At 42.5% G+C, this 15,668-nt stretch overlaps 1 protein-coding gene and 1 long non-coding RNA gene across 5 annotated transcripts in view; both read right to left on the bottom strand.

Moving 5' to 3' along the window:
- RGS12 (regulator of G protein signaling 12) overlaps nt 1–15,668 on the bottom strand; it is an 87,027-nt gene that overhangs the window by 56,393 nt on the left and 14,966 nt on the right. For all 4 annotated transcript variants that reach the window (XM_083757288.1, XM_083757287.1, XM_083757286.1 and 1 more), the window contains exon 3: nt 6,517–6,633. In XM_083757288.1, coding sequence (XP_083613414.1) covers nt 6,517–6,633 — 117 coding nt within the window. The remainder of the gene's footprint in view (nt 1–6,516; nt 6,634–15,668) is intronic.
- LOC310825240 lies at nt 8,315–10,237 on the bottom strand. The gene is made up of 2 exons (XR_014555188.1): nt 9,098–10,237; nt 8,315–8,826 (listed from the first exon to the last, which is right to left on the bottom strand). It is a non-coding gene; the product is annotated as an uncharacterized lncRNA (long non-coding RNA).

The following is a 15,668-nucleotide window of genomic DNA, read 5'->3' as shown; positions in this document are numbered from 1 at the left end:
GCAGAGGATATAGGTGAGAGTGACTTTAACTTTTTTTCCTTCAAAGGAACATCTTGAAGATCCATACACAAGCCAGGCACATAAGTTGAACCAGGCAAAGCTTACTCAAGGCATCAGAGTAGCTTTGGGGCCCCACAATGTGACCCTTGTGAGCACTATCTTCCCACAGACAACCTGAGCACTCTGAATTTTAATTTCTTTTTTTAAAAAAATGAGTTTTTAGGATTACTCCTTGAGGGTAATGTGGCAATGGGCAGGGACAGACCTTGCTTCATTAATGCAATGGGATTTACGTCTAAGTAAGCATGGCGCTGTGGGTAATAATAATAATAATAATTTATTATTTATACCCCGCCCATCTGGCTGGGCCCCCCCAGCCACTCTGGGCGGCTTCCATAAAAACCAAAAATACAGTAAAATATCACACGTTAAAAACTTCCCTGAACAGGGCTGCCTTAAGATGTCTTCTGAATGTCAGGTAGTTGTTTATCGCTTTGACATCTGCTGGAAGGGCGTTCCACAGGGTGGGCGCCACTACCGAGAAGGCCCTCTGCCTGGTTCCCTGTAGCTTTGCTTCTCGCAATGAGGGAACCGCCAGAAGGCCCTTGGCGCTGGACCTCAGCGTCCGGGCAGAATGGTGGGGGTGGAGACGCTCCTTCAGGTATACTGGACCGAGGCCGTTTAGGGCTTTAAAGGTCAGCACCAACACTTTGAATTGTGCTCGGAAACGTACTGGGAGCCAATGTAGGTCTTTCAAGACCGGTGTTATATGGTCTCGGCGGCCACTCCCAGTCACCAGTCTAGCTGCCGCATTCTGGATTAGTTGTAGTTTCCGAGTCACCTTCAAAGGTAGCCCCACGTAGAGTGCATTGCAGTAGTCCAAGCGGGAGATAACCAGAGCATGCACCACTCTGGCAAGACAGTCCGCAGGCAGATAGGGTCTCAGCCTACGTACCAGATGGAGCTGGTAAACAGCTGCCCTGGACACAGATTTGACCTGTGCCTCCATGGACAGCTGTGAGTCCAAAATGACTCCCAAGCTGCGCACCTGGTCCTTCACGGGCACAGTTACCCCATTCAGGACCAGGGAATCCTCCACACCTGCCCGCCTCCTGTCCCCCAGAAACAGTACTTCTGTCTTGTCAGGATTCAACCTCAATCTGTTAGCCGCCATCCATCTCCAACCGCCTCCAGACACTCACACAGGACCTTCACTGCCCTCACTGGTTCTGATTTAAAAGAGAGGTAGAGCTGGGTATCATCCGCATACCCACAGAGCCTAGGGCTTGCCGATCAGAAGGTTGGCGGTTCGAATCCCCTCGACGGGGTTAGCTCCCGTTGCTCGGTCCCTGCTCCTGCCAACCTTGCAGTTCAAAAGCACAACCTTGCAGTTCAAAAGCACGTCAAAGTGCAAGTAGATGAATAGGTCCCGCTCCGGTGGGAAGGAAAACGGCATTTCCATGTGCTGCTCTGGTTCGCCAGAAGCAGCCACATGACCTGGAAACTGTACGCCGGCTCCCTTTGCCAGTAAAGCGAGATGAGCGCCGCAACCCCAGAGTCGGTCATGACTGGACCTAATGGTCAGGGGTCCCTTTACCTTTAAGCATACTCCTGGTACCCTCTAAGGCGAGGGGTCCCTCCCCCCCCCTGAAATGGAGACTCAACAAATCCAGGAAAGAGGTAGATAGATACTGGTTTGGGGCAATTATTGGCAGATGTAAAAACAAAAACACCCCCCCCCCATTATGTTACAAGCAAATATAATTTTCAATGTTTTTCACAAAGAATCAAAGACAGTTCTATCAATGGGTTTCTGTCTCAAAAGACCCCTCTTCCCAGGGAAGCAAATAAGTTTGTTTTCTGCACTGCATATTATTTGTTCCAGTAGCATTAAATAACTAAACCAATAAATGAAGTAATAAGTGGCCTCAAGATTAAAATATTTTGCCTTGATCAATATTGTGGACCAATATCTTCTTTTCGGTTGTCAAAGCTCTGAACCCAATTTGGCTTCTAGAATCATAGAATTGTACAGTTTGAAGAGACCCCAAGGATCATCTAGTCCAACCCCCTGCAATGCAGGAATCTCAGCTAAAGCATCCGTGACAGATGGCCATCCAACCTCTGATTTAAAAACCTCCAATGGAGGAGAGCCCACCACCTCCCGAGGGAAACCACTCTCCTGTTGAACAGCTCAGAAAGTTCTTCCCAATGTTTAGCCTCAATCAGCCTGAGCTGTGCTGAGCTGCAACTTTCTCCCCCTCCTTTGCCTTCTCTGCGTGCAAAGTTCCTCTGCATAGTTTGTGTTCCGCACATGATTCACTGACACAACCCCATCCCCTTCAGACCAATTGACACTGATAAGGCTCATTACTTGGTGTCCAGGGTGGTTCTCATGCTGAACATCTGAGTCAGATGTTCAGCATGCAAGTCACCCTGGCTGATCCCAGCGGCTGCAGTGCTGGGAAGGGAAGAGGCTCACTCATGTAGCAAGCTGCACTATACCTAGGGCCGTCTTTACCTGGGGGTGCAAGTGATGTGGGGCACCCAGGTGCCAAATTTTGGGGGGCACCTGGTGCCCGCTGCTGAAGCCGCTTAAGCTCTTAACTATCTACCTGTCATGAAATAATACATAATTTTGATCAAACTAGAAAAACAAAATACATATATACCTAGGTGTTATCGAAATGTGCACCTACTGTTTCACTAAAGGACTTTCGACATCATGCGCTCATTTACCAAAGATGCGCCGCGCCAGCGGTGTGCTTATCATTCACAATGGTACCGTGGATGCGAAAGTAACTCTTACATCAAAATATTACGTTACATATTGCATTAAGCTGCTATCCGGCAGCGGGGTCAGTGGCACCTTTGACATGACTGATGTTTCTCCTAAGGAGGTGCCTAAACAATACTTGTAAGTTTAAGTGTGGTGGTGTTGTATATTTAAGTATAAGTGTATTGTAAAGAAATGAGCAAATAAAAGTTTGTTTCTTTTTCCTTCCTTCTTTCCTAAGCAAGAGATAAGGCTTAAGCGTGGTGTCTGACATAAGCATAATAAAAGTTAATTTGGGGGCTAAACTAAATTTGGCGGTGCTGGGGGGATCTCTGCACCCCCAGCAACACATATGCTAAAGACAGAGCTGACTATACCAGGCCAAACTATTTCTCCACTTTACTCTGACTGGCAGCAGCTGGCTCTCTAAGGATCTCAGGAAGAGAGAGAGGTCTTTTTCATTACTGGCCAGACAATCCTTTTCACTAGAGATGCAAAGGATCAAAGCAGGGAGCTCCCGTATGCCAAAGATGCAGTCTGTCACTGAGCAAACAAATGCTGAGAAGGGGAGGTGGATGTTGGTGCAAATGGCACAGCCTTCTGCACTTCTCACCAGCTTTTTACTGGGAAGGGTAAAGAGGGAGAGGGCAGCTGCTGCTCTGCTCCTTCAAGGCCACATTGTCTCTCCACTCCACCCACAAATTTAGCCCATGAAGAAAAACACACAGGCAGAGGATAGCAGGTGCTAGGGGATAGGGTGGGAGTTCAAAACTCGTGGGTTTCTCAGAAGCAATACCGGGCTGTCTGCTGTTCAGGACACTAAATTATAGGAACTCAGGTTCTCTTCCAGCAAGGCAGTTCTTAAGTATGAATAGCCAGATCTGTTTAATCAAGGAATTTCTTAACTAGGACAGATAGGGATGGAACCTCCATTTATTAAGGCCGTATATCTTGTGTTAGCAGCAGCTCCCAGCAGGAAACAACAGAAGTTAGTGAAAATATGAAACACACCAAATACGTTAGTGTTATATATATGGGAATGAGAAGAATGCTGTATAAATATTCAAATTTAACTAATAGATTGACTAACCCTTCAATGATTAAGCTATTAAAGTTTCAGTTAAGTTTCAGTCTTAATAATAATCCTGTTGAAACTATGAGATCGTGTAGCAAAAATATATTCTCCCTAGAGAATCTACTTCAAAGAAAAAACTGTATCAAAGCATTCACAAATGTCACTCTTAAGAAAACTGAACATGTTTTTCAGGATATGGTTGAAACTTACAATACCAATAAAAAATATGCCATCCAATGCATGCTGGCACTGAAGCAAGTCCAATTCTACTCATAAGTTTGTAGCCACAAAGGATTTTTTAGAAGACAATTTTTTTGCGTATTAAAAATGTGCTTGTTTTATTTTCTTTACCAGTAAGAATAAGGATAGCCAAGAAATAGCCACAAAAATACGTAAGGTCTCTTAACAACCTGTTGAAGATAGATATGCCTACCAGTGAGTTTTGTGTGTGTGTGTTACTGGAATGTATTCCATTAACAATTTAGCCAGGGCATATTGTTCCCCTTCCTTTTTTAATGACACAGAGCCTTTAGAATACTTCTCTGTGTTTTATTTAAGAAACATTATACATTTTTAAAAACTGAACCATCCCCGTATCAAACTTTATCTGAGTCATGAAAACCCCTAACGGGTAGGTCTACCAAATAAACATACAAAGAACCATCAAACCATGCAGTCAAACTATTTTTATACATGAGGAGCTGCCATTGTTTAATGCATTTAATTATTCTTAGAAAAATGACAGTGCACAGTGTTGCATAAGTACCTACTGGAAAACCACTTTACTGCTGACTTACACAATAAAAGAATTAAATATAAAAATTACTTTCTTGAGTTCCATATACACTATTAGATAAATGAAACATACTTACGTGACTAATGTTGCAAAGTTCCTCCATGTAGAAGTTGTCCCTAAGGGACTTCTCTCTCATTTTAAGGAAAGTTTCCTACGAACACACATGTTTACTTCTCCTGTCCAGTAAAAGAAATGAACCTAAGGTGCCTCTTCTTCCTTCCTTCACAGTGGAGACCCACCCAGACTAAGCACCAGTTTGTGTATCTACCCATCAAAAGAAAAAGAAAAAACAGCTTGCACTCAAGGCTTTAAATTGTTGCTGTGACTGTCTTTGCATAACAATGAACCCTCCACAGAGACTGCATACTAGTGGTTCATAGGTTCAGTGTGAACTGTATAGGAAAACTTTAAACTAGCTCTAAAATCAAACAGCAACTTTATACAGCTTGTTCCCATTTTCTCTGTTTCTCGGCATGTAGCTGCATGTTCCTTCAAGATTGCAATCACATGCAAGCCTATTATGCTATTTGCTTCATCCGACTTGTCTGTTCCTTGCTCCTTTGACTAAGCAAAAGAAGGTTACAGAATTCTTTTTCCTTGTGCAACAGGATTCTCATACATTTCAGTACCACACCCATTTATTTTAACTCACAAGCCTATGAAGTACTGAGGATACGTCTATTATGTCATAGCGTTAGTCAAACTCCAACCACAAAAAAGTCATTTGTGTAGCTAAAAATGACTACTTCTGAATATACTATATAAAAAATATATAGGATATTGCCACCCCAGTAATGAATTGTTCATTCTTTTAGAAGCTTGCTACATTTTGAAAATCACGATTTTTGAGCCACATTCTGGTTAATGTTCACTTTTTGAAGACTAGTAGAGACTCTCCCCGCTTACACATACACACACACAATGATGAAGGCTAGGCATTGTTATGAAAGCAGGGATTTAGTTACAAGGCATCAAACCGAGAACCTAGGCAAATTTATAACACAAATTCCACATGTTCAGCAGCACCACCTATATTATAAGAATATTTAGCATGCATGCATTAAATAGCCTCATTTGCATGCCACTTGAAACCATAATGAAGCTTAATTATGGTTTAAATGTGAATGTGCAGTGTACTGATGCAGAGGAATAAAACTGCATCCCCTTCACTCCTCCCCCATTCTTGCTTCTGAGGATTACGTCTGAACCTGAGTTCCATGGTTTGCCTTCCCCAAACAAGCCATAACGGGTAAGGCAAGAACAAAATATGGTTATAGCTCATGGCTTGTTTGGAGAGATATACTGTATTTTTTACTCTATAAGATGCACCAGACCACAAGACGCACCTAGTTTTTGGAGGAGGAAAACAAGAAAAAAAATATTCTGAATCTCGGAAGCCAGAACAGCAAGAGGGATCGCTGCGCAGTGAAAGCAGCAATCCCTCTTGCTGTTCTGGCTTCTGGGATAGCTGCGCAGCCTGGATTCACTCCATAAGATGCACACACATTTCCCCTTACTTTTTAGGAGGGAAAAAGTGAGTCTTATAGAGCAAAAAATACGGTAATTCCCGAGTCTGGGTCCAAACGCAACGCTAAGCCAAAGCAGGGCTCAACTCCTGGCAGCATCAGCAGTGGGAGCAGGGAGGGGTGACTTGACCCCCCAGGACATGGCACATTCATTTTTAAATCACAGTCAAGCTTAACAGTGGTTTAAAGTGATTTGTCAACCAGAACAGAGAAAAGCAACACGTTAATTTACTCTCGTTTGAGAACATATCTACTTTCCTTAGAGTACTGTTTAAGCAGCTTATCAATGCCTGTTCACGCTCTCTTCACAGGAAACAGTGCAAGCTTAGTGTAATAAAATTACCTCAAGATCATCAAGTGAGCGAGTAATGCTGAATCTCTTTGTCCGTCCAAATGATCTTCGAGCAGAAGAGCGCTGGGGAAGCTGTCCTAAACCAGAAGTAGGTCCAAACTTTGTACACTAAATAAGCCAAGAAATATATATTTAATTATATTGCTTTATTCATTCCTGATACAGCAAAATTTATTTGACTTTATTATCCCTGTTGATGGCACTTAGTATTTACCGTATTTTTTGCTCTATAAGACTCACTTTTTACCTCCTAAAAAGTAAGGGAAATGTGTGTGCGTCTTACGGAGTGAATGCAGGCTGCGCAACTATCCCAGAAGCCAGAACAGCAAGAGGGATCGCTGCTTTCGCTGCGCAGCGATCCCTCTTGCTGTTCTGGCTTCTGAGATTCAGAATATTTTTTTTCTTGTTTTCCTCCTCCAAAAACTAGGTGCGTCTTATGGTCTGGTGCGTCTTATAGAGCGAAAAATACGGTGGTTTAAAAAAGCAGGCTTAACAATAGTAATTTGTGGGACTATGTGCAGATTAGCAACTAAACAATGATATACTATGATTTATTTTACCGCCTAGATCTGCTACACAGATGCTTGTGGTAACATGCCTGCTTTTTAAATTCTAATCAATGAAATAGATCTTGAACAAATTTTACTTTAGCTAGCAAGTGAAACAGAATAAAAAAGAGACCAGTGAATAATCTGATATACATGGAAAAGTGCACAAACTGAAGATTAAGTGGCAAGCAGCATTAATACTGCAGGTTAAAATAAAGATGCTCTACCACCCATCTGCCTCCATCCCTAGCCTTCTAGTGCAGTTCTGTTTACATAGGTGACATAGTTGCACTGCAGAGAACAGTATTAGGCGGAAGCAACCTTGACCTCATGTCATAGCCCAGGAGATACTTTCCCTGATCAGAGAACATCAACTATAAATCAATCCTTATTCCCTTTAATAAACCACAATGTTAGACACCAGACACCATCTTCAACTGTCTTCTGAATCACCCTTTTGTATCTTTGTTTTCTTACACTCCTCTGCACAGGCCTGGATTAAAGCAACTGGAGGCCCTGGGCCAGGAGACATTGGGAGGCCTGAATTTAATAGCATCTGCTCCTGAGAAACAAAACCCCATTCTCTTCTTTATCTACTCAATGGAAGCAGAACATTGCTGGAATTTGAGCATTCATGAAAATATTGTTTCTAAATTTATAAACTTTAGTAAGTTTACAAAAGTATGGAATTAATGAAGACATTCACACAGAACATTCATAGGGGAATCATAGCTGTAACATTGCACTATATGCAACAGTTTTTTAGATGCCAACTTATCAATTATATCATTAAAATCAGTGAGTCGCAGTTTATCATTTTCTGTGCAGGGAATGCTTAGATCACACAACCAATCTTGGGCATAGCTGTCAACTTTCAGATTTGAAAATAAGGGATCAGCACCCTCGAAAATAAGGGATCAGCAGCCTCACCTGTCCCGGGGACAGTCTGCGGGATATCTAACAATCCAGGATAGCAGCGGGAAGCAGCGGGAAATGGTGCTGGAATAAGGGAATTTCCCACAAAAAAAGGGAAGGCTGACAGCTATGATCTTGGGACATTGTTGACCATAGATCATGCTATATCCTTCTTAGTCTAGAAAATAATCTTTCATCAGTACAGTTTGTAATTGTTAAACACACAAACAATCTGAAAATTGTTTCCACATTTGGAAAACCTGTCCAAATTTTCTCCTGTAATATTATTTGATACATATATTGGCGGCTGAAACTTTCTTTTTCCACAGGGTAAGTTTGCACAGATGGAAGTGAAAGAGTTCATTGACTAGACTAAGGCCAACATCCTTTGGATACACTTCCAGCAATGCAATTGTGAATCTGTTTCTTGTTTGCATGCAGGTTCACAAAAAAAATAAAAATTACCAGCTAATGTGAGCATTTGACTATGCTTTCTAGTTAAGCATGTTAGCATAGAGTTCATATGATTTTTCAATTTTCCATGGGATGCCAATAATCAAATCCAGTAGAAGCTAAAGCTGTATTTGAGGCAGTTTGGTTACAGAAAAGTCTGCACACGAAACAGTAGACTTTTGCTTTTGTGGGAGAATCTACTAGCCATTCTCAAGGGTGGTTTTCTCCATTTACTTCTTACTATAAATAGGGACTCAACTTCTGTTGCAATCTTATACACATATACCAGGTGTAAGCCCCCTTTGAGTAGCATGGTTCCTACTTCTTTTATGACTACTCATAAATACATTCTTCATGTTTGTCTGGGAGATAATGGGAAGTGAAGCTCCGACCATAATGCTGTGAAAATGGAGATGAAACTAACACCAACTGGCTCCTTCAGATGGAGGATGAATAACACCTTGTTTAGAGACGAAGAGGTTACCAAGAAGGCCCAAAAAACCTTGAGAGACTACTTTGAGATAAATATGAATACTACCATTGAAAAAAGAGTAATCTGGGACGCAAGCAAAGTGGTTATGAGGGGGTTTCTGATTCAACAGAATGCAATAAAGAAGAGAACTCAAAATGAGGAAAAAAGATAATGGGAAGTGAACTAACGCGTCTGCTATTTGCAAATTTACTTTCATAAATGAGCAAAGTACACTAGCCAGGACACCATATTATAGCTGATAAAAGGCCACTGTTGAAAGCAGTGCCCTTGTGTCATCTTCTCGTCATTCCTGCTTAAGAAGGCAAACCCCATAACATGACATCACCACAGTGTAGCTTCCATGCTACCTCACTGACCACCATTTATAGGAATGGCAAATTCACAACATAATGATGACGTCACCTCATACATTTTGGTTTGCTAACTGTTATGAGGGAAAGAAGAGATGTGGGGCTGCTGCTTTTAGCAAGTCACATGTCAAATGCACCACACAACCCTGGGGTTAGATCTGTGGTTCCCAGGCCTTTTTGTCTTTTTAATAAGCGAACTTCAAAGGTTTTAGCCCACACAAGCCCCTCCTTTCTCCCAAGATGTATGGTTGCCATACTTTGATTCATCATAGCCTACCTCAAGGGGCTGTTGTGAGAATCAAATAGGGAGGAGAGAACCACATATGCCACCTTGGGGGAAGGACAGGATATAAAATGTAATGAGTAAGAGTGAGAAATGGAAAGCAAAGTAGTCTCTTAGATAACCAGGATATTCCTTACCCTGTTCTCCTCAACTCAACTCCTAGGGATGCAGCAGGTGCTGCAAAGTGCCCTGCAGAATCCTCACCAGATAAGTGGGCAGAAGTTATCAACAAGACAAGTTTGGGAAGTCATGTTTGGGCATCATCCAGACATGGCTGGAGTTGTTCAGCGACCACCCACTTCATAACCTTGCCCAAGAATGGAAAAATTGAGACTGGGAGATAACTGGCCACAATGGCTGTTCCAAATATAGTTTTTAAAACAACTGCTTCTTTAAGCGGTTCTGGGAAGACTCCCTCACAGAGGGAAGCATTCACTACCCGATGGAGCCCTTTGCCAAGCCAAGCCTGGCCCACTTGCCAGGATGGGCAAGGATCAAGCAAACAGGTGGTTGGTTACACTCGTCCAAGCAGCCTGAGGTAGGTAACAAGCTGAAATTGATCCCATACAACTTGACCAGACAGAGCACGGGCACTCTCCCAGCCCAGCTCCGCTACCATGGTAGAGTCAACCTCTTTCCAAATTTGAGTGATTTTATTTGCAAAAAACTTTGCAAAATCATTGCAGGAGATCTCAACCTCAATGGAGAAAGTGGTTCTGTTAAATTATGAACCACTTGAATGAGTCTCCTGCGACTGTTTTCAGCTGATGCAACAGAGGTGGCAGCGATGCACAGGCTTTATGGGTTCTTTCTTCTGGAAGTGACATGCACCTAGACCATCCTTAGATGTGTCTGTACTTCATGTTGCTCTGCCAGGTCATAATATCAGCTGTGTTATCCCTTGGAGCTGTGGTAAGGTTTTGCTTGAGCCTTCATATTTTGGTCCCCATTGGCAGATGACATTATTTTTCGGTGGTTGTGCTGTCAGGCTAAACTTATTTAGTTTATGCTAGTTACTGATTAGTACTGAGAATCTTCTGTAAGCAGATGCCTTCTGTCTTGCTTTCACTTGGTTTAACTCCATATATTTGACATTGTGATTCAGGCATTGTACTGTTTCTTGTTGAGTTTTCCTCCTTTTTGATTAGCTCTGCCCAACGCTTCCTTTAGAATGGCAGCATGTTCTTTGGCAGCTGATGCGATTCTCATGTCATCTGCTATGATGTGTGCACTTAATAACACTCGTTTTTCTACTAGAACACTTGCAGACTTTATTCCCAAAAGGAGTTTGTTGGAGTAGTATCTCCATGGGTAAATAAAGATGTGGACTTCTGAAGGCTATTTGTCTACTGTCACCTGCACTTATCCAGGATCATGAATAGTTTATTTCTAGCTGATTTGGCCTTTTGTGGGGTAGGGGTAAAGATGAGAGAATCCTGAATTGCAAGCAACGTAAATGGTGCCCCTTAGCTTTGTTTTGCTATGACTATACAGTTATTTTCTTACTCTCTGATTACCATGTCATTGACTTAGGTAGGGTTTGGGTTTCCACACTTTGATAACAACTCTATCAGCCTCCAGCCTTTAAAAAGTAGCCTTAAGATTTGGTGTTGTTGTTGTTGTTTAGTCGTTTAGTCGTGTCCGACTCTTTGTGACCCCATGGACCAGAGAACGCCAGGCACCTCTGTCCTCCACTGCCTTCCGCAGTTTGGTTTTCTTTACAGCATTGGACTTTCCTTTCGCTTCCAGGCATATCCGCAACTGAGCGTCCTTTCGGCTTTGGCCCAGCCGCTTCATCAGCTCTGGATCTACTTGTACTTGCCCTCCGCTCTTCCCCAGTAGCATGTTGGACGCCTTCCGACCTGAGGGGCTCATCTTCCAGCGTCATATCTTTTATATGCCTGCTGTCTTTGTCCATGGAGTTTTCTTGGCAGGGATACTGGAGTGGCTTGCCGGTTCCTCCTCCAGGTGGATCACGTTTGGTCAAAACTCTCCACTATGACCTGTCCATCTTGGGTGGCCCTGCACGGCATAGCTCATAGCTTCTCTGAGTTATTCAAGCCCCTTCGCCACGGCAAGGCAGTGATCCATGAAGGGGTTAAGATTTGGTAGCATTGCATATATATTCCTGGATCCTTGGATCTTTGGGGTCACAGATGGAACCAAGCAGATACACTGAGTGTTGGGAAATTATCAAAGCCCCTCAAAAATATCTAGATATAGTTTGAAAACATTATCTTTGTTGGAGGGTGCTTGTAATGCAACATCATAAACTCACCTGATGAGATTCAGAATGAAGTACACTGCCTAGCATTAGTGGATCCTCTTTCTCTGTGATGTAGAACGGGAGAACTTCTTAATTACACCCAGCTGTGCTGTAAGCTATTCCTGTACCCTTTCATTTAACTGTGGCATTTCCAAAAGCAGCCAGTATGTTCTCTGAATAAACACTTTGCCCTCCAGGATTGCTGCAGTTTTCTGCTCTTGTATTTGCTTTAGATCCACTGTTGGGCAACTGAAGACTCTCTATTCAACACCAACGGTCTTGTATCCTGCATCTTGCTCCCTTGACTTCTTTGGTTGTAGTTTTGCTGCCATTATTCCAACACATAAGTCATGCAGCCTGTTCCTCAGTTCAGGAGTTACATCTGTTTGCTTTAGGTTGAAAACTGGTGCCGGTAGATGTAAAGCCACTGCCTCACACTTTCTCCAGTGGCTGCCTGTAACCGTAGTTCAACTGGTGCCTTAAACTACTTAAATTTGTTACTGCAGTTAACAGGGACTACAGACTTCTTGCTTGGGCTGCTTTTGATTCAGTGAGGGAAACAGGCCTATAGGTCTAAAGAGAACCTACAGGTAGGAAAAAGGAAGGCGAGGAGCCATCAGTTAGGAGTGCAGAGTTGCTGTTGGGCAAAAAGAAGAGTGTGCATGCTATGGGATGTAGACAGAAAAGAGAGGGTGAGTTAGCAGAGAGAAGGATGAGCAAAGAGCTCTGTGGGTCAACATGAAGAGATTTCACTGCAGTATGCAGAAAAAGGGAATTAAGACAGAATGGAATAAAAACCATATATATATATATATATATATATTTGCTTTCGTAGATTTTCACGGGTACAGGAATGCAGGTTTTGGTGTCCTCGGGTGTCTTCCCGTGTAAAAGTTGGGGTGTCTAGGCGACGTTTCGACGAGGTCTCACTCGTCATCTTCAGGCTGGTGCTTTCGGCTTCTTGTTACTGGAACAGAGCGGGATCTCAATGTTTGAGTTCCTATAAATACTGTAGAGGGGGTGTGGTGTCTAGCCTCCAATGTTCTGGGCAGAGAGGAAGTTCCCAGGCTAGTGTGCCTTTTCTTCTTTTGTTCCTTAATTACTTGAGAGATACCTTGAGTGATTTCTTGAGTGATATCCTGAGTACCACTTAGGTGGGTCATTAGGTGTGGATTAGTTGCTAAAGTCTTTGTGTCTTGACCTCTTGAACTTTGTGAAGAGTTTTCCTGAGAAGATGGCTGTATTGCACTTAGTTGTGCTTTGGCTTGGCTTCGTGTATAGGGGCGAGCTGTGGTTTTGTGGCTTGTGTCAGCCAGATCTGCAATCCCTACACAACTAAGTGCAATACAGCCATCTTCTCAGGAAAACTCTTCACAAAGTTCAAGAGGTCAAGACACAAAGACTTTAGCAACTAATCCACACCTAATGACCCACCTAAGTGGTACTCAGGATATCACTCAAGAAATCACTCAAGGTATCTCTCAAGTAATTAAGGAACAAAAGAAGAAAAGGCACACTAGCCTGGGAACTTCCTCTCTGCCCAGAACATTGGAGGCTAGACACCACACCCCCTCTACAGTATTTATAGGAACTCAAACATTGAGATCCCGCTCTGTTCCAGTAACAAGAAGCCGAAAGCACCAGCCTGAAGATGACGAGTGAGACCTCGTCGAAACGTCGCCTAGACACCCCAACTTTTACACGGGAAGACACCCGAGGACACCAAAACCTGCATTCCTGTACCCGTGAAAATCTACGAAAGCATATATATATATATATATATGTATGTATGAATATGTATTAATGCACTCCAAGCAGTGCTACAAAACTGCGGAGGTGGTTGATGCCAGCATGTCATTACCGAAGGGTAATTCCAAAAGGGTTGCTGCTTAGACTTTTTCTTCAAATGTCTGCTGTTTATTATTTAATGGTTAATTCCCCCTCTTAAATATTGTACTGATTAGTGCACCACTTTTATTGTTAGAATATTTCATACATTGCTTCCTTTTTTTAAAAAAAAAGTATTGCATTTTTTTGTTATTAAGTGCAATAGGCTTCCTGTTGGAAGGAAAAGCAAGATGCAACCATTCACTGAAATAAGTTGGCATATATGCATATAAGCTCACATGGCATATATGCATTTAAGGGTTGGTTTTTTTTAATGAACAGCTGATGTTTGCTGAAATAAACCAAACTCACTTGTGATGCAAGAACAATGTTAACAAATCTGCATAATACTATCAGTGTCTTCTTTTGCATAATTATAGTGTCTTCAATCTTCAAGAGCTCTGCTCACTTTGCTTTAGAGACTGTCCTTTTAGTAAAGAGAGAGAGAGAGGGAGAGAAGCTTTTTATAAAGCAAAATTAGTAGCAGCTGGAATTCTGTTTAGCGCCATGCAATTTAATGTAACCTTTTTTAATTGTAGGATTTTGTTCTATTTTTAAATAACATCTAGAAAAACTGTTCTAATATTGGGTTGCTATGCATTAATTTCTGAGGGCAGAACTACATGTTCTAAGGAACATGTGGTGACGGCTGAAAATAGCAACTTATCTTCATCCTTCCTCACTCCTTCATAATGTCTAGCACAACTTACCCATGCCATGGCTAATTATGCTGTCCATTACCCCACCTCCACTGTGCATCACTGACTGCCCCTGACAGGGAAGAGAAATGCTCTGCATAATAATGACTTCCAGACATAGGTTATGTTGTTCTACACATTGCAGAGGCTGCTTTTTCAACAACAACATGTTTCTTATATAGTAGAGCTCTACCCTGGTTAGTCAAATTCTTCATCCAACCTCTGCTTAAAAACCTCCAAGGAAGGAGAGTCCATCACTTTCTGAGGAAGTCGTCCATTCTATTGTAAAACAGATCTTACCGTCAGAAAGTTCTTCCTAATGTTTAGTCACAATTTCCTTCCATGTAACATGAAGCCATTGGTTTGAGTCCTACCATCCAGAGCAGGAGAAAACAAGCTTGCTCCATCTTCCATGGGACAGCCCTTCAGATATTTGAAGATGGCTATCATGTATTGTTGGTAAAGGTTTTACATTCTGTTTAGGCTCAGAGGTTAACCTATACCAGCCTGACATTTGCTGTGATATCTTTACATGAGAGGAGGGGTTGTATATGTAAAGACTGACTTGACCTTAAATGCTCCCAGCAAATTATCAAGTTTTACATGACTAAAGGTGATGGAGTTAAAAGGACGTTAAGTCCTTTGTTAGACATACTTAAGAGATCTACTTGGGATGATAAATCTGTTTGATCTCTCAGAGCAGAGCTGTGTTCATGGGGGGCTCAGATCCTTGCTCTGAATGGAGGTCCAAAGGTGCCTCTAGACCAGGGGTTGGCAAGGTTTACCTCGCCTGGGCCAGTTCACTCCCGCGGAGATCGCTCCGTGGGTCAGATGCGCAGACATGATTTCCAGCGCCGCAGAAGTGCCCGTTTAGCGCAGCATGCGGGGACTCGCCGAGCGGGCGGCTCAGTTTGGAGGCGGCTCGTGGACTGTTTAAACAACCCCCGTGGGTTGCTTGTGGCCAATGGGCCGCAGGTTGCCGACCCCTGCTCTGGTCTAGACACAACAAGATTCAATTCCTGGAAATAAGCTAAAGAAGGAAGATAGTGAAGAGTACAGACGCTAGTCTTTTTACAGTTGTGGGAAAGAAGTTTGAAGTTGGGGGAGAGAATACACTTATATCACTTTTAATTTTGTCTCTGCTCTGATGCTAGATAAATAGAAATCTGTATCTCATTAAAACCTTTGATTTTTAACTTACGTAACTTTTTAAAGTTGCAAGTTGCTTTATGTGTGGTTTCTGCTAATCT

Source organism: Podarcis gaigeae (genome assembly GCF_964106915.1).
Source record: "Podarcis gaigeae genome assembly, chromosome: 9".
NCBI lineage: Eukaryota > Metazoa > Chordata > Lepidosauria > Squamata > Lacertidae > Podarcis > Podarcis gaigeae.
The sequence above is the reverse complement of the archived record's forward strand: the minus strand, read 5'-3'. Positions and strand labels throughout refer to the sequence as shown.